An 18,457-nucleotide genomic window follows, 5' to 3' on the forward strand; every position below is an offset into this window, starting at 1 on the left:
CTCAGTGTTTTGGACATCAATAGGGAGTGTAAAATAAGCGTGGAGCTGTCTCTCAAAACCTCACGTTGTTGTCAAGAAATCCAAAACTAAGCAGTTGGGATGCTTTTTTAAAAAAAGCATGACTGAACCGTAAAAGTTTTCGCAACACATGCTGTTTTTGTTTTTGTTTTTTTGTAAGTGCAATTCTTGCATCTCGGACAATGCATGTCTGCTTGTGTCCACCAACGGTCTTCCTGGATAAATGTGCTGACAGCGGGGAAAAAAAGAAAAAAAACAAGACAGCCGCTCATCACAGATACATGAAGGATGTGTTTACAGGAGAAAAAAAAAAAAAAGCCTGAGTTCGGTTTCTTGCCAACTTACTGCACCAGCCAATAAAATGCCATTTCAGCTGAAGGGCGATTAGCCAAGAAGAGCCGTGTGTGTGTGTGTGTGTGTGTGTGTGTGTGTGTGTGTGTGTGTGTGTGTGTGTGTGTCTGGGCAAAAGGAGGACAAGCTATTCAGATGGGGATTATTATGAAACAGCAAAAGGTGATTCTATTGACTGAAGCAGATAAAACAAATCACATCATCACTACGGACACAGAATGATGAGCTCAGCAGTCAAGCAGCTGCCAAAAACAGACCTTCTTATGTAGGAATAGCAGTACCCAAATGAGAATTTTTTATGAGGTTTTTGCCTTCATACATAGACCTCTCCTTCATTGGGTTTTGTGTTACTCTGTCACTCTACCGCAGCAAAAATAAGCGCGTCCCATTTTAAACTCAGAAATGGTAACGTTTCAGCTTCAACAGCATTGTAAAGGGGTCTATTTTAGAAATGTGCCCGATCCAATCCAGCATCAGTATTAGATAACCATTCTTCGATCAGATCACAATCCATCCACAGATCCAGACGCCATCATTATGTGCCGCTAAAGTTGATTTTTTTGCTGATTTTACGCTTGCAGCAAAAAAAAATATATATAGCAAACTAATAGCTGCCTGACTGATGAAGCAAGAGCAACTGCTGCTACATTTTTAAAAGTGGGGGAGTTACCTTACATTATTGCTCCCCCGCTCTACTCCCCATAGTCAGATCAAGCCTCTGCTTATTCTCATTGAACTATTTTACAACTAGCATACATTGCCCAATTTTAGTTACACCCTCCTTCGTATTTGTGCTGGTTTGATCGGACTCACCCCGCGCATCACAGTTTGGTTTGAAAATAAAAGTTGCTGCTTCTCTTCTTAATTGTTCGGTCAGTCAATATACATCAGAATCAGCGTTTTATTCCTTATTACAGTGCCGCATCTGTTACTATAAAGAGAAAACACAGTAGAAGAATGTGCCAAACATTTGCACCCTGCTAATGCTGCAGGGTGCATCAGCAACACACAGAGGTGTTATGCAATCTGTATCTATTGCAATGAAGCTCCCCCAATTTGTAGAAACAGTATCCCTGTAACTATTTTCAAACCAAACTTACCCGTAAACTCTTCAAACGGGCACACACAGTCAGCATATATAGCGGAGAAAGCAAAAAACTGGAAAAGAAAAGTTTTCAACTCGACTGAACTGAACGAATGAAATGCATAAAACAAGACTTTTCTCTGCAAAGCCACCAAGGCGCCGTGTCTACAAAAGTGTGCCAAGTCTATATTAATATTTAAAAAACCCTTATGCGATTCATGAGCTGGTAAGTTAGAGGTACAACTCAAGGGTGATTATACAAGTCAGACACATTTGTAAAGTTCAAGACTTTATATATTTCCTAATTTACTCCACCATTTTAAATGTAGTAAGGTGCCTGGCAGCACACTTGTAAAATGTATGTAGTAATCTCATAAACTTCACAACAATACATCCTTTAAATATTTGAATGAATATTTTGATGTTAGTATTCCTGTCTGTTATGTGTTTTTGGCTGGCATTTAGTAACATGTCAGACTGTTACCGTAATAGTACTATCATGTACTCAGCATATAATATATAAACTTGAACATTTCATCTTATTTTACCTGAGTAGTCCATATCATCATTAATTGTGCAATATTTAGTCTCTACTTTTTATTCTCGCTGCTTCTTTAGAACTAATTTAGGATTAGACTAGCTTGTGTGTAATTCTGTCTGTGCCTTAGCCACAGTTACACGCAAACTTCTCCATTGTGGCACAATAAAAGGAATTTCTTATCTTGTCTTCTTTATCTACAGAGGAGCAACAAGGAGCCTCAGCAGCAACAGAAAAAAACATTGCTTTTATTTATTTATTCATTCAACTTTCAACATCTATCTGCCATGAATCCACTTCATAAAATAAATAGGGAGCTTGGTGTTACAGTTAGCAACGCTAGCTGCGCTTATCACTGACAAATGTTGGGAAAAACTGTTTAAAAACCTACATTTTACATAGATTTAACTTTCTTTCACTAAAATAAAAACTTAACTGAGCAGTTTTAACCCACTTCTCTCAATCTCTCATATATGCAGATGGTATTATGTCATCTCTACCGGTGTATTTTAATGCCCATAAGCTGTTTCTACATAATTTAGTTGCTAGGTGTAGTGAGTTTTCAGACCTCTTTCCCAGCGATTTAAACACCGATATTTTTCTGTTCTAAAGTCAGGTTTTTCTAGTATCTTTTACAAATGTTAACTATTATCAAGCAGTTTAACACGCTGCTAAGCTAGCTTGTTTTGCACCCAAGCAGAAATGCATAGCAGCAGGAAAAACAAATACATAAGAGATGTGGATTTTTCTTTGTTTTTCATTTGTACATGACGATTTGCTCAGAATAAGTTCCCGGATAGAAGCAAACAAAAAAGTCAAAACAAGATGAAAAGTTCTACCTTTTCTCCAACAGCGCCAGGGTTTCCAACACCACCGGGCGGTCCCTGAGGACCGTCGGCTCCTGGGGGACCTGAAGGACCTCTGGGACCAGGAGGACCAGGTGGACCCTATAATATATTTATAAAAGATATTTTAAATCACAAATGCATTTGGGCTGGATGCTGCTACCAATGCAGTCACAGTCTCACTGTGGGTAAACATCCGTCTTACCATTTGACCGACGTCTCCAGTTTCACCTTTCTCACCTGGCGGACCAGGCAAGCCCTGAAAAAAATTAAAAAGATTGGATCTTGCTGTTCTAGACTTGATTAATCAAAATCCTTCAACTACTATCACAGTGCACACCTGCAGTCCAACTGGGCCTGGAGGTCCTGGGAAACCTCTTGACCCTTCATCTCCCTTCTGGCCAAACATTCCCTGCTGACCTCTGGGACCTGGCTCTCCATCTGCGCCCTGCAATAAGCAAGAGGTTATCAAGTGAGCCATGAGGGTGGCTGGTTAAACCAAGAAATAGATCTGCACAAAGTGGTCCACTTACAGCAGGACCTGGTGCTCCGACAGGACCTTGAGGGCCCGTAGGACCTGGAGGACCCTGGAGAGAAGCACATTAATATAACTTTTATGTTATTTTTCATCATTTAAGGTGTGAGTATTCACTAGAAAACTACATAAGAATAAACATCTCAAGATATAACATTATTTATAAGTATTCTGTTTCTAAGCAAACAACTTACATGTTCTCCTTTGTCACCTTTACTTCCTTTCTGTCCTGGTTCTCCAAGCTCTCCCTGTGAAACAGAACCATCAAAGTGAAACCGAATCCTCAGTAATGGATGCATGCACGTTAGGTAGCACCTGATCAAACATTTTAAACTAGATATGGGAAACCAACAGATATCAAGCTCCATCATACATCAGCGATCTGATTACCCCGTATGTTCCTAACAGAGCACTGCGCGTTTACTGGTTGTTTCTAGAGTTACTAAATGTAGAATGGGAGGCCAACTCCCACTTTTAGTCTGTGAGGCAAACACCCTGTCTACTTTTAAGACTAGGCTTAAAGTTTCCTTTTTGACAAAGCTTATAGTTAAAGTGGCTTAGGTTATCCTGAGCTATCTCTATAGTTATGCTGCTATATGCTTAGGCTGCTGGAGGACATCAGAGTCTGTTTCTCTCACTCTACTGAGTTCTCCTACTGCTCTCCAATTTGCATTGTTGCTTCTCTGCTCTTTTGGTGTCTCTGCTCTGTCTTCTCTAACCCCCAGTCAGTCACACTGAGTGTGGTTCTGCTCTAGTTTTTTATTTTTTTCCTGTTAAAGGGGAGTTTTCCTCTCCACCGTCACTACACGCATGCTCGGTATGAGGGATTGCTGCAAAGCCAACGACATAATGCAAGCGACTTTCCACTGTCACGATACGGGCTCTTTCAGGAGGAGGGAATGCTGTAAGTCAGTGACTCGACGCAGTCTGCTGCATTTCCTTAGATTGAAAACATTTTAACCAAACTGTCTGTATGATTTGCATGAATTGACTTCGTAAAGTGCCTTGAGATGACACATCTTGTGAATTGGCGCTATATAAATAAAACTGAATTGAATTGAATATGTTATTCCATCCTGCTTTCTGACAAACACAATTTACATCTAAAGGGGGCTTATCATGAGTCACTCGCATACTATCGACCAAAGGAAAACAAGATAATTGCATCCATTAGAAAGTGTAGTGAAATATACAAAATGGAACCATTTGTACCTCTGCACCCTTTTAAAGCCTTTGTACAGTGTGCGTGTTTGGACCTATATCTCGAATATCTATCAGTGATGAAGGCAATTACTTTTATGGGTTTAGCCAGTCAATGCATTTTTGTCTCTGGAAAAAAGCTCTTCAAGCAGTCGATTCCCCACAGACAGGGTTTAGCATAGAAGTGTCTGAATTTGTGTAAACTTTAGCTAGTAATATCCCTTAAATCCACACAGCAACTGCCTCTAGTGTTGTCTGTGTCCATCTTCCCTGCAGGGACCACCGCAGGACCAGGTAAGAACTGAGGTGTTCTCCGAAAGGATGAGAGATTATCCTTTCACTTTCACCATTGCTGATCTTCCCGCAAATATTTCTAGAGAGGATAAAGAGTCGTTCTCATCTCCGAATGCTAAAGTGTCACCGTGGCACGTTGTGTCACCGCTTCTAAATTCAGCTCCTATCTCCTCTTTGTTTGTACAGAGCAGCACGAAGCAGCAACAAGGCTGGCTAGACTATTAAAGACCTACAAATCAATGCAAACTCTGTAAAACAAAATTTCCCTTTGAGTGTTTAGGTCAGAGGGAAAGAGATGAGAAAAAGTATGGTTTATATCTCAGCTTTGGTGTTTAGCGTTAGGGGATACGTTTACATAGACCTGCTGTTAGTAACGCAGAATAAGGTCACTGCATAGACTTGAATGTTGTATGTTTTTTTTTTGTGTGTGTGATTGTATTCCAATCTTGTTTGGAGTGAGATGATAATAATACAAGATACAGCTTGAACAAATTTTAAAAACAAAAACTGGGTATGCAAGTCTAAACCTGTTTTGTGTCAGTTGGAACGTCCATCTGTGTTTGTGTTTCAACCATCAGACCTAAATTTTCCCACTTTTAAGATGACATGAAATCAATCAGGAAACGCTCAGGAGCCACAACGACTCACAGTCTAACATCCAATACTGAGAAAGAGAGGGTGCTAAACAAGAAAGAAGTGACTGCTCTGCAAAGGGACACTTTCAAGCTCAATGTGTGTTTAACCCTCATCTTTCAGGAGAGTCTGTTTGGTCAAATACAACAAACGCTACATTTCTGGCGACATTGATAGGAAAAAAAAAAACATATGGATTGAAGGCAATACTTTCAAACCTCAGAACACTGTACGAAATGCCAAGCATGGAGGTGATAGTATCCTGCTGGGGGACTGTTTAAATGCCAGTGGTACTGACACAAAAATCGGGCATAGTATTACAGATGGAGGACTACCTCCAATGAACTGCAAATTGCAACAAAAAGCTGCACTTCATGGCATTCAATTCTCATATAGACTGGGAATCAGGCCATATAAAGTGACTGACCTTGTCTCCATCCTCTCCTGGTGGTCCTGGAGGTCCTCCGGGTCCTGGTAGACCCACGGGGCCCTGAATACCATCTCTTCCGGCTGGGCCCTGAGGTCCTTTCTCTCCCTGGATTTGTGTCATAATAGTGCAACACCAAACAGGCAATCAGAGGGGCGTAGTAATATATTTGACACACCACCAATATTTCTATTTTAAGCGCCCCTTACCGGTCCACCTTTCTCCCCGGCAGGGCCTGGAGGTCCCTGTGGGCCAGAACGTCCAGGCGGACCTGTGGGTCCAGCTGGGCCAGCCGGACCCCGCTCACCAGGAGAGCCCTGGAGCGGCAACACATTAATGTTAGTCTTCAAGATAATTAAGAAAAAATAAATGTGCTTACATCATATGCCATCATTTGGAATAGACCCCTGTAATGTCAGTAATACGTTTCACATATCATTATATGTTATGAGGCAACATTTCAGGATAGCGGCTGCTCTCAGAAATGGATGTGAAATAAGGAAGGGTTAGGATATGGATGCAATGAATGATACTCACAGCAGGGCCAGGTGGGCCTTGAGGACCCTCATTCCCTTTCAGGCCGTGCGCCCCCTGCAAAGCAAAATTAAACAAATGCTTGAGGAAAAAACAAAACACATCTGTACAGGAAGCATCCTGCCTCATAAACTCCCTATCTCTCAACTGGCACAGCTTGAGGTAGAAAAAACCTCCAAAGCAGCCGCTGAGCAGATGGAGAAAACAGTTCTTTACCAATACACCAGCAAATCTGCTTCATCATTACAGCGTGAGGCGGTGTGTGCTGCATAATTTAAAACGTCTGATGTTATGATCTGACATTGCTTCTACAAATGATTTCTTGCTATCAGGTTTGCAATAAGAAAATTTAACAAAGTGCATAATGACGTTAGAATGGGGGCAAAAAATTAATGAAATAAACAGCCTGTTCCTATTTTCGTGCCGACTCAGATCCCCGATGTTTGGTTTCTTTGACTTCTATGCATTGTTGCGGCAATTTAACAGCCTCAGTGAAGAAGTCATAGATTTTGTCAGAAGACATTTGAATACTGAGCAGAGAGAGAGACAACTTACCACAGGGCCTGGCAGACCTCTCTCTCCAGGGAAACCTCTCTGACCGGGAGGACCGTCCTTACCCGTTGGGCCCGCAGGACCAGGGTCACCCTACAGGTGAAAAGAGTAATTAGCTTGAATAAGTAATTGTCTAATTCAAATAGAGACTAGATGTGAGAAGTGGGATTAGTGGCCCAGAGCCCAAAGTTTCACCTTAGCGCCTTCTTTTCCTGCAGCTCCGGGCAGACCGTGCTCACCAGGTGGGCCTGGGGGTCCTGGGTGACCCCGATCTCCCGTTGGCCCAGTTTCACCTGTTGGTCCCTACACACGAAATAAAAAAAAGCTTATGAACAATCAAGCAAAAAACAATAATTATTAAGGCCGTTGACAGCTGAAGTGAATGACACTGATCATGTCTTCACCGTGGGACCTGTGGACAAATTGGCTTCACATAGTTCATGTGCTAGAGGCAGAAAAAGTGTTCAAGCAAAGTGATTTGAACAAATTTAACAAGAGAGTCAGATCAAGTCCAAGATTACAGCAATTGTAGTGTGTTCCGGGTCTGCAGTGGTTAGCGTCCGTCAAAAGTGGAAGGAACAGTGGGGAACCAGTGACAGGGTGGTGGACAGCTGGGGTTCACTAGTGCACAGAGAGAGCAAAAGGCTGGCCTGCGCAGACTGATTGTACAGATGAGCTAACGAAGCTCAAATTGTTAAACAAGTTACAGCTGGTTCGGATTTGAAATTAAAAAAATACATCGCATTGCTGTTTGTAGCATATGGAGCTTCATAACTGTACATGCTGGTCATAATGTTATGCGTCGCTATAGTCGGTGAAGAGTGTTGAAGAAAGACGCTTTTTAGTTCTTCGACTCTTAGAGAAGCTGAGCATTTGCTGAGTAGGAGGACGACTACTCCGTACAGCCTCAGCGTTCCTCCATTATCGTGAATGTTCTCAGCTGGCATTAGCAGAACCGCTTGGAGGGTAAGTCTGCTAAACAGTCATGCATAATGGATGAAGAGCCCAAAGCTAATATAGAAAGAGAAACAGCACCCAAGGTATGGCTCTCCCGACAATAAATCAGCTGTTGCTGGACCGACTGAAAGTGTTCTTAGCCGTTCCTCTCAGGTTTCTCCTTTGCTTTTTTTGTGCAAGTACGTTTCAGATGGTACACTAACAAGAGTGTAACTCCTTTACAGGCCATGGCAACTGGTACGTGTTAGCATATATTATGTGGTGGTTAAAGCAAAAAAACAAAAAAACAAAAAAAAGACAAGAAAAAAGATATTACCTGAGGTCCAACTACTCCTGGAGGACCAGGAGGGCCTGTCTTGCCTTGGAATCCCTGAATATGACAGAAGAAGCCAAAGTTTAGTCCGTCACCAAACTTAGTCTGTTGGCAACAAAAGAGCTTAAGCAATCAAACTGATATACTTACAGTCTCTCCTCTCTGTCCAGGATGACCAGGCAGTCCGTCTTTCCCTGCGGGTCCCTGACAAATTCACAGAATTTCACAAATCTAAAGTAAAAGTACGACAGAGAAAAAAAAAAAAAAAAGCAAGGTGGGTTTCTAAAGGTCATGTGACTCACAGGTGGGCCCTTTGGTCCTGGAAAACCTGTTGGTCCCTGAGGCCCCGGCAAACCCTGAAGAAGAAGAAAGCAGTGGCTACTCAGAAATCATTGATTTCTTAAAGAACTACAGATTCCTGACTTCTGACAGGAGAATGATGCTACATACCCTCTCGCCAGGAGGTCCTGGTGGGCCATCGTTTCCTGAGTTGCCCTGAAGAAACAAAGCAAAGAGGTCAGACATGAAACAGCACACACACAAACCATAAGATGAGAGCCTAATTTTATACAGACTTTTGGTCCAGCTTTCCCCGTCGGTCCTCTCGGCCCTCTCTCTCCTCTCGGCCCCTGATGGAAACAAAGACGTGATTAGAATCACGGATTGGGGCTCCGCGAGAGACGCCGATGACCTGAAAACGCTAAGATTAATTAATGTTTCGACTTGGCTCTCCCTTAAGAATAGCCACGTCGAGAGCCATCCCCCTGCTTCTACTGAAGTGCCAAGAATGCCATCTGTAGATAAGCTGGAGTGTGCTGAGTAAGACTCACCGTTGGTCCTCTCTGTCCGCGTGGGCCGGGCTTCCCTCCTGTTCCCTGCGGATGTGAGGAACACGCAGTGATCAAAGGAGCGGCAACTCACATCATTAAAGAGGGGCGGGGTGGGGGAGCTCGTTGTGAATTAATCCGAAGGCCAGGAGAGGGTAATGTCTGCAGACGGAGCTCATCAGAATTGGGCCGCCGCAGATCAGCTTTTACACCTAATCAAGGCGCGTCTGTTTTTATACGTCATCCTTAATACTTATCTTCGCTGACGTTTGAGCCGTTAGCGCCGAAGCAAAGTCACTTTTTTTTTTATTTAACAACGTAACAGTTATATTGCGGCGCACAAATTAAAACGGGTTCATTAAACTCGGATGAGAACACAAGCGCATCTTTTGAGCGGCGTTAGGCCTCGGAATAAGAGCAGTGAATCTTTTTTTTTCTTTAAAGGCATTATCATTTCTTCTCGTCCGGGAGCTCAATCTCACAAGCTTCCCGAATGTCCTGTAAAGAAGAGAAGCTTTATGCGCCGCGCTCCAGTCGCGGCTGACAAACTATTAGTCTCTCAGGCGAGCTAATGGCCCGTCCCTTACGCACAGAGCGAATGAAACATTGCTCGCAGCGCGGCCGAGTGATAAACAATGTTTTTGCTGGTTTGAAATGAGTTGTGTAAGAGGTGCTTTCTTCCTCGGCTTGGCGGACTCTGTTTCCGAAGCCCGCGCAGCCTTCACCGGGTTGATGAATGTCGATCCGGGGTGCGCGTCCAACACCCTGCGAGGGTAACGTAAATAGGAAATGCTATATGTGACATACCCGAGAGCCCTTCTCCCCGTTGGCGCCGGGGAAGCCTTGGAAACCCTGCGATCCCTGTGTGTCAGAAAGAGAGCAATTAGTAACCCGAGAGAGAAAAGATAAACACTTCTTCCGTATTTATTTCACCCCCCCTCTGGAACACGCCCCGGCCCCATTACACCCAGTGGGACAGGACGCTGCTGTGTTTTATTGTTATCGCATAAGCAGCTGAGTGCTGACAGAAATAGCATATTCAAATCCCCCCATCTCTTTGATCGGGAGGCTTCAAGCATTCAATCCACTTCTCAGAGTTTAAAAGGCTGAACCAGCTAATGTCAAAAAGAGCAGCCCAGAAACTTTCCCATTTTCGTGTTCTTTCTTTAAGACACGGAAACAGAAAACAGTCAGGACATTATAAACCAGTTAAGTGTAGCTATGAAGGTACAGTTAAGCCCAAAATTATGAATACCCCTGGCAGATTTGGATTTTAACTAATCTTTATTTATCCAACAAAGAGAACGACGACGACGTCGGCCAAAAGATAAGACACCATATAAAAAAGTTTCAGTTTTGGCTGAAAATATCTATTGTTTTTACTGAAATCTTCTTTAAAAGCACTCTATTAAAACATGTCTCAAAATTGAATAAAAACAATTTTTTTTTTTACCGTTACATCTCACTAACCCTTCTTTTATTGACTGGCAGCTTTCTGGGTGCTTCTACTAGTAATTTGTTGATTTATCCTTAAGGATGAGCTCCAAGTCTTTGACAGTAGAAAGCCTCCTTACCATCACCCTAATCTTTAGCACAAGTGCTTCCAGTTAAGAGAAACAAGCTGGCAAAATGATTACCTTATAACTAAATTTGTTACTAATTTACTAGAACCACAGAGTGATGCTATTGTTTAGCAACGTGATCAGCACTTGCCTTCGGTCCTTGTCTTCCCGGGTAGCCTGGCAATCCAGGAACTCCAAGTTTACCCTGTTGAAAAGAAAAATATCCATTTAGGATTCAGAGGAAACACCTCAGTCAAACCTCAACGTTGAAACTGTACATGTAACATAAACAAAGATGATCAGTAATCAAACTATAACAGTGTAAACAACTAACCCACTACAGGAATAATAGTTGAACTATGAAACAGTGACAACTGGGGATGACCCGAGCTGATACTTTCCAGTTTTTTGTGCAAGGCTTGAGAAAATGTATTACTGTATTCGCTTAATATTTTGTGGATCAGACCAGTTGCCAAGCTTTCTCAGAACAGTTATTTTTTTCATCCCACTCAATGATGTTCACAGTGAAAGAGAGACTGTATTGTCTGTCTGTGACAGCCGACCCTCTAGCTGTTGCTCTGAAGTCCACAAACTGCTTTATCTGTGTGGGGGTGAGCTCAGCGGAGAGCAGCCAAAAGCAGTAGTCGACCAAAATGACAACAATCAAAGCTTATGAACAGTTTTGGCCGTACACATTAAAATGAAACTACATTTTAATACGTTTAACCTCTTAAGATTCTTTGAGTTCAGCCTCAACGTAGGCTTTTTGAGGCCTGAAAATGATCAGTTTCTCTTCTGACATATATCTGTCTTTCTCCTGAGCTTGACAATTGATCAGACGTTTATGTTTGAAGAGAAACTGATCTTTTTCAGCCTTTTTTGAGTGTCTAAAAGCCTATGCTTGGACTAAAGTCCTTGGGTCTTAAGCCAAATTATCAAAGAGCATTGCAGGTGGAGAAATACATAAATAGAGAATAAAGATGCTAGCGTTAGCCTATTAGCCCTAATGCTCCGTTGCTATTGGTGTGGAAGATGCCTAATTTTAAATTACTTTTGTAACATCTAGTAACATCGAATATTGCATTGTTTTTCAGAATCTAAAGACAGAAATTAAAACAGCACGCTGTACAAATAAACCCTTTTAAGAAAATAGCTTATTATAGCTTTCTCACATTAAATTTAAAATCAAAACAACTATCAAGCAGTTACAGGCAGACACACACAGTCTTATTTTTTGAGGCTCTATAGGTAGTATAACGTCAAAGCTAAAATATAGTTTGACCATTTCTAGAGTTATACTGGGACAAAACCGGCGATGTCATCTGATTGATGGAATCACAACATTTTGTGACATTTGTTTCCATCATGAGGGTCTGAACTGCAGCATCCAGATAAAAAACAGGAGTTGCTGCTGAAGCCCCTTTCCTTTTGTTGAGCTATATTGTTGTGGAGCTTTTTTGTGACTGCCACGGGTGAAGGTGAATAAAAAAACCTTCACCCGTGGCAAAACCTTCACAAGATAACTGAATTGCACCCAGTGCATCGTCATAATAACAATACAATGCAATCGGGCCTTTTTTTTTTTTTGCACGGAGATCGGTGCAAAACATCTTCATCAGCTGATTCTAATCCTTCCTCATATTTAGTCTTGGTCTCAGAAGAGAAACCAGACTGAATCAACCTTGAACGTGTTGTGATGTAAGCTTTATAGCACAATTCATCAATACCAGCGATGATTTAAGGCTAAATATATATTTTAATTAGACCTGTACAAAATGCAATTTAACCACAATTCAAATATGTGGCCAACTCAGATTCTGAAACAACACAAAGGAAGTAGTTTTAAGACGGCCTTTACTTTGTAAATCAGCCTCAAAGACATTATTATGCAATGCATGGGTTCGAGGCATTCTTAAACATGTACTGAGATGATAAAGAATGTTCCTCCAGCGAGCATCACAACACCATGAATCAACCACTCGGGTCCGTGAGAAGTGATTTAGTCATCTGGCTGGATTGCCATTGCCTGTGTGAAATTTACACACTAGCCCACTCAGCGTCGAACAGATGCAGAATCCTTTAATGCTCTCAGCTGGCTGAGGAGCGACGGCAGTGGCAAGCTGATCCCCGCTCAGATCCCGGTAATTGGAAACAAACTATTTTCCTTTTAAACCTTGCCCTGCCTTAATCTTAGAGCAAACATGGCTGAGGATAAAGCAAAAAAAAAAAAAACATACTTCTTCCACTTCTCTTTTTACTCTTTTTTCAGCGAATAGTGAGGAATACGTGTGGCTCTCCGTGGAGAAATGTGAACTGACTAAAGAGTCTCACCTTCTCACCAGTGGGGCCGAGCGGACCGGCATCTCCGGGCAGCCCCGAGCGACCCTTTGGCCCCTCTGGGCCGTCTTCTCCTCTGGGTCCTGCTGGTCCAAGTTCTCCCTGGACATTGCGGGACACCACAAAACATGAGCATGAGTCTTTCAAGCAGAGAACACGAGGCAGAGCTGGCACAAACTTTCACCATCCAAAGTAAATCACTGACATGGATCAGGCAATTAAGCGATACTTTTAGTTGGTCTATCACATAAAACCTTGTTTAAACACACTTACGTTTTTAACGTGACAATGTGGAAAAAGTTAGAGGGGTGTGAATACTTTTGAAAGGCACTGTATTACTGCCGCCCTCTGTCCATTGATGGGACAACATGGCATATAAGCCCTTACCAGTGTTTATATTGTTGCAGCTAATGTTAAAAGGCCTTGATCACTAATATATTTGTTTTTTTTTTACTAAAAAAAGAAAAAAACAGAGCTTTTTGTTACAAATTTTTTTTTTTTTTAATCCTGACGATAGTATTAACAGCCATATGGCCCAGTTATTCTCTAGTTTGGTGTTTTGCCCCTTGTTTTGCAGAAGTGAAAAGTTGCCTAAAAGATCCCGTTAGATACTGTTCCTGCTGAAAAGTGGCTTTAGCAAACCTATTACTGCTCCTCCCTGTAAGTGTGCTCCCGTTTTAAAAAGGACACACACTACATGCCTGAGTAAAAACCTGCTCTGACAGCCCCAGCGCTGCTGCGGAGGCCCGTTGGAGTGTAAAAGATATCTCGTTAAAGGTCCGCGCAGAGTTGCAAAGCACGCAAGTGCACACAAACACATCCCCCCCCCCCCTTTTAGGTACACATAAAACGGCATCAAGCAAACTGTACTTGACTTACGCTCGCAGGCTCATCAAAAAGAACACTTTAAATCGAGCACGCTGCCGTACATGCACAACACACGCACACACACCCCCCACCCCCCTCTTTCACAGGCCGGCTTCAAACTGAGTCATTTACAGCCTGGCCCGGGCGGGCATCTCCAGAGCGGGGGGGCCTCCTCAAATCTTTGCTTTCATCTGGAGCGGCGTCATCTCCAGAGGAAAAGGCGGCGGAAGGCCCGTGTCTCTCTTGGGCTTGAAGTAGTGTTTAAAGTGCCATTGATTTCTCCCTCCTGCTTCAGCTCGACGCGGCCCGATTCAGGGATGGGGGGATTTAATGTTTCAAGTACAGGCTGCTGTGAGTTATGTTTCTCACTTTGGAAGTCATATTTCCTGCAACTTGACAGCGTAAATCCCTAATGCACTTCTGAGAAAGGAGCTGCTCCGGAGCGAGCGTGTCAAACTTCTTTTCTCTTACAGCGGGGGGGTGGGTATGAGGGGGGGGGGGGCGTGGGAATTAGGACTTACGAGGCAGTGAAGAAATTGGAAAGCGCTACACAATCACAGCCGTCAACGTGAACGCCACCTTGTGTTTTCTCATTACTCCCAATTCCACGGCAGTCAGAGCAGCTTTGGGCGGTAGGAGGTTAATGTGGTCAACAGTGGTGACCTTGAACAAAACAAAGTTTAAAACTCTTTTCAAGATTCACATTGCCTTGGAAAAGTATTCCTACCCCTTTGGCGGCTGAGGAATGTCTCTACCAGATTTATTCTTTGAGAGGCTGAAATGTGTCCCCTTTCTTCCATTCAAAACAGCTCAAGCTCAGTCAGATTGGACAGGAAGTGTCATTAAACGTCAGTTTCCAAGTCTTGCCACTGATTCTAAATTTCATTTTGGTCTATGACTATGACTGGTCCATTCTAACACATGCCATTGCTTTGGGTTTTTTTTTTTGTCTTTTTTGCAGCCTCTAATGTGTCTGTTGTTGTCCAGGATCCATTTTGTGTTCGCATCCATAAATAATTCCCGTAAAGTATGGGAAATGTTCAAAGCCTAACTGAAACAGAAACAACCAGCCCTAAACGTGACGCTGCGTGCACCACGTTCCAATGGTGGCATCGGGTGTTGAGAGTAACGTGCTGTTTATGTCTCACGTAGCATTTTACATGTAGGCTAAAAGGTTTGGTTTTGGTCTAGTCAGACCTGAGCATCATCTTCCCCATACTCGCGTGGTAGCTAAGTGCAAAAAGGACTTTCTTTCAACAGTGGCATTCTGTTTGGTAATCCTCCATGGAGCCCATTCCTGTGAACTGGAAGACTAAGGGCCAATTATAACCTCCAACCTAGCCAACTAGTGTTACCTAAGACTATGTTCACCCTGCAGATCTTGATGCTCAATTCTGATTTTTTGTTGAAATTGGATAGTTTTACTACTAATTAAATGCGGGTGCCATCAGACCTCTGCCTTGCGCAGATAACTGAAGAAGACGTCGCAGAGCAGTACACTGTTGACGGCTCTTATAGCGGATGTAATTGTTCAATACAGTTTTGTTCAAAAAAAATAAGACAACGGATTTCTGTGTCGGTATGAAGTTGTTGAGCAACGGGAGCCGACAGTATCAAGACCACGGCGTAACAAGAAGGCGAAAGGTGAGAAGAAAACAGCGCAGCTGTTAAACAATGGTCTTTTGTGAAGGGCGTGGCAGCTACTGCTGCAGAGAAGTCTGTGTGGATGTGTATTGCAGCAAGGACAGTGATGCAAAGATGAAATGCGACGTCGGCGTTACGACTACGGACGCCTAGAAAAGTATCACGCTGCCATGAGAAAGACGGACGTGGGTGGCCTACGGGCAAAAGGATGCGATTCGGGTCGCGTTTTCCCGCTGTGTGAATGTAGCCCAGGACTCACTGGGCTACATATTTTTGCTCTGACTGCGCATGCTGAGAGCCAAACTAACACCCTTGTTCACGAGGTGGCACAAAGCACACAGCTGTCAAAGAAAACGATGAGTCAAAGCACAAGCGGAAGAAGAAAAACGACGTCGAGAGTTGTTCAGGAAATACGGTGTCCAAAAGATCTGCTGTTTTCCTATTTGGATAATTCATCTCTCAGAAACCCGCAAGGGCACAAAAGCAGCATCTGTTTCCTGCTGAGAATACGCTTCACTCTTTCTTTTTGCTTCTTTTCTGCTTCTTCTCTTCTAAGGAGACGGTCTGCAAGACGACCCCCCCTATTGCACCCTAAGAAGTTGCATTGAAAACTGTACGTCTACGAGCAGAACGCTGCCGTTCAGCTGGGCTAAAAATAGTAGATAGACCCGATTCTGCACGGGTCGAGAGACCCACGTTCATGGACGCAGCAGAGCATTTTACAGTACAGGCCTTTGCAGTCGTCCTGTCAACAGATTCACCCACCTCAGATTAGGTGCTATGTGCACCCTGTCTATTTTTCTGGTTGTTTTATTTAGGGGTATCAGAGTTAAGAGATCTGAAAATAGATTTTGATCTGAAGGACACTTTAAAAATCGTGCATCCTTTTCCTTACATTTCAGAACTACGCATTACTTTGTTTTATCCTGTCACAAATGTTCAAAATGTGAAACAGTCAAAGGTGTGTGAACGTGTGTTTTCCCGTCAGTGCATTGAGTCAAACCTGAGCCTTACCCTGTCGCCCTTTATGCCCATATCTCCCTTGAAGCCAGGGAAGCCGTCCTCCCCCTGACACGAGAAACACACACACACAAAAAAAAAATAAAAAAATGTTATAGGTGCAACAGGCAAGACTTTAATAGCAGAGAAATATTTTTAGTAGTCAAAAATACCCCCCATCCCGTCAAATCAGACCCACACATAAACACACAGATGTCGAGTCTGACAGAGCAGCAACGAGACAAGAGCCCTTGTTGCCATAGAAACTCTCGGTAGCCCGTGTTTTTTTTTTTTCCATCTTTGTGGCAGAAAAATTATGTGTTCTGAGATTATCATTAGCAAGCAAAGGCCACCAACCCTGATCATCAGTTAATCACAATCACCATCATCTCTCTGTTGGTGTTGAATTTTAGCTCGAATAAGTGATTTGGTGTCGACCTGCCTGCCGCGTCTTACCTTTTCACCCTTGGTTCCCTTGAGGCCGCGGACGCCATCAGCTCCCTGCGGTGCACAATCGAGAGGTAAATTAAACAATAAGGAAAAGCAGCGGTGCGTTCATTGTTGCAGGGAAGATATTCATCCACAACGTGATCACAGGTTTTCTAAAATTTTCTAAAAAAATGTTTAATCTTTTAAAAGCTTCTCCCGCAGAGGATGGAAAGTTTAGAGCTCAACAAATTTCTGACCATCCTCTTACATTTCAGCCATGTTCTGTTCAAGGTGGAATTCTTGAACACAAGCCAAACCGGTTGAGCGATCCCCTTTTAGCAGTGATTGCTGTAAGGATTGCATCAGTCACACCCTATTACCAACAACTATTTAATGGGATTTCTTTTGTCATGGTTCTGTGATACAGCTGTGACAAAACAAGAGAAGGGCAACAGACGTTAAAAAGAACGCTGCCTCTTGGATTAACCTTTCTACCTTCTTCTGAGAAGAGCAGGAGGTGGTAAAAGATCTGAAAAAAAAAATGCCCTAAAGACCAAATGCTGACACTAGGTCTGTGTTTTTATGACAAAGAATAATTAATTAATCTGTACCATTACTTAAAATATGGCTTTGGCTCTTTTACCTAAATAATACTTGGTTGGAAAAATAAAATAAACGAGTTCTCACAAAAAAAAATAACCTTTCTCTAACACAAATATTATACCCTATAAAAGTAATTAGCTCTGATGTGCAACTCCAAAAGTTTTATTTATTTTAATACCAATGAACTTACCTTTACACCTCGAGGTCCAGGATAACCAATGGGGCCTTGAGGTCCGGCAGGGCCCTAAAGAGACAGATATTTGATAAGAACTAGCATTGTGCTAACAGAAACATGCACTAACTGTAAGAGATGTCCTGAAAATGTATAGCTTGACCAGCCAGAACCTCCAAAATCAGATTTTGTTTTGGTCAGTGAATGCAGTATTCATAAGCGCAACAGTGGCGGGTCATTTCAGCATTTAGCTATTTTGGACCTTCGTAGTTGTTTTGCAACATAAAAAAAAGGGAAGTCATCTGTCAGGGGACTTTTCCTACCATCCATGGGTCAATTTGAACCGGGCTTGTGGATGTTTATAACCGGTCATGACAAAGCATGCATTTATTTTCTACAATCCCCACATAATTTATTGTATGGACATGTGTTGATATATTTTTATCTAGAATTTGGGTTTGAATATTGTTTCTTAAAAACCAGCTGGCCCAAATATGTATCGCAACTACAATTAATTGAAATACGGTGTACTATATAATCTTAAGAAAGTAATATACAAGTAGAATACTTCTGATTTAAGCAGATGTAGGATCAAGTCTCTTCATATTTCATCAAAAATATTACACTAGGGAGAAATAGACTGATATGTCATTTTTATGTACATGATTAAAACATGATATGTAAGAACCAATTACCAGGTACAACCTGACAGGGAGCCTTTGCCAGTGCTAACAAG

At 42.5% G+C, this 18,457-nt stretch overlaps 1 protein-coding gene across 9 annotated transcripts in view; it reads right to left on the bottom strand.

Annotated features, from left to right (window-relative positions):
- Nucleotides 1-18,457, bottom strand: part of col5a1 (procollagen, type V, alpha 1) — a 104,593-nt gene that overhangs the window by 15,105 nt on the left and 71,031 nt on the right. For all 9 annotated transcript variants that reach the window (XM_036140376.1, XM_036140377.1, XM_036140380.1 and 6 more), the window contains 22 exons: nt 17,740-17,793; nt 16,974-17,018; nt 16,533-16,586; nt 13,002-13,109; nt 10,822-10,875; nt 9,916-9,969; nt 9,112-9,156; nt 8,857-8,910; nt 8,732-8,776; nt 8,584-8,637; nt 8,432-8,485; nt 8,285-8,338; nt 7,207-7,314; nt 7,015-7,104; nt 6,463-6,516; nt 6,135-6,242; nt 5,926-6,033; nt 3,566-3,619; nt 3,370-3,423; nt 3,177-3,284; nt 3,042-3,095; nt 2,831-2,938 (listed from right to left, as the gene is read on the bottom strand). In XM_036140376.1, the coding sequence (XP_035996269.1) occupies nt 2,831-2,938; nt 3,042-3,095; nt 3,177-3,284; nt 3,370-3,423; nt 3,566-3,619; nt 5,926-6,033; nt 6,135-6,242; nt 6,463-6,516; nt 7,015-7,104; nt 7,207-7,314; nt 8,285-8,338; nt 8,432-8,485; nt 8,584-8,637; nt 8,732-8,776; nt 8,857-8,910; nt 9,112-9,156; nt 9,916-9,969; nt 10,822-10,875; nt 13,002-13,109; nt 16,533-16,586; nt 16,974-17,018; nt 17,740-17,793 (1,521 nt within the window). The remainder of the gene's footprint in view (nt 1-2,830; nt 2,939-3,041; nt 3,096-3,176; nt 3,285-3,369; nt 3,424-3,565; nt 3,620-5,925; nt 6,034-6,134; nt 6,243-6,462; nt 6,517-7,014; nt 7,105-7,206; nt 7,315-8,284; nt 8,339-8,431; nt 8,486-8,583; nt 8,638-8,731; nt 8,777-8,856; nt 8,911-9,111; nt 9,157-9,915; nt 9,970-10,821; nt 10,876-13,001; nt 13,110-16,532; nt 16,587-16,973; nt 17,019-17,739; nt 17,794-18,457) is intronic.

The sequence above is a fragment of the Fundulus heteroclitus genome, chromosome 8 (assembly GCF_011125445.2).
Source record: "Fundulus heteroclitus isolate FHET01 chromosome 8, MU-UCD_Fhet_4.1, whole genome shotgun sequence".
Classification (NCBI taxonomy): domain Eukaryota; kingdom Metazoa; phylum Chordata; class Actinopteri; order Cyprinodontiformes; family Fundulidae; genus Fundulus; species Fundulus heteroclitus.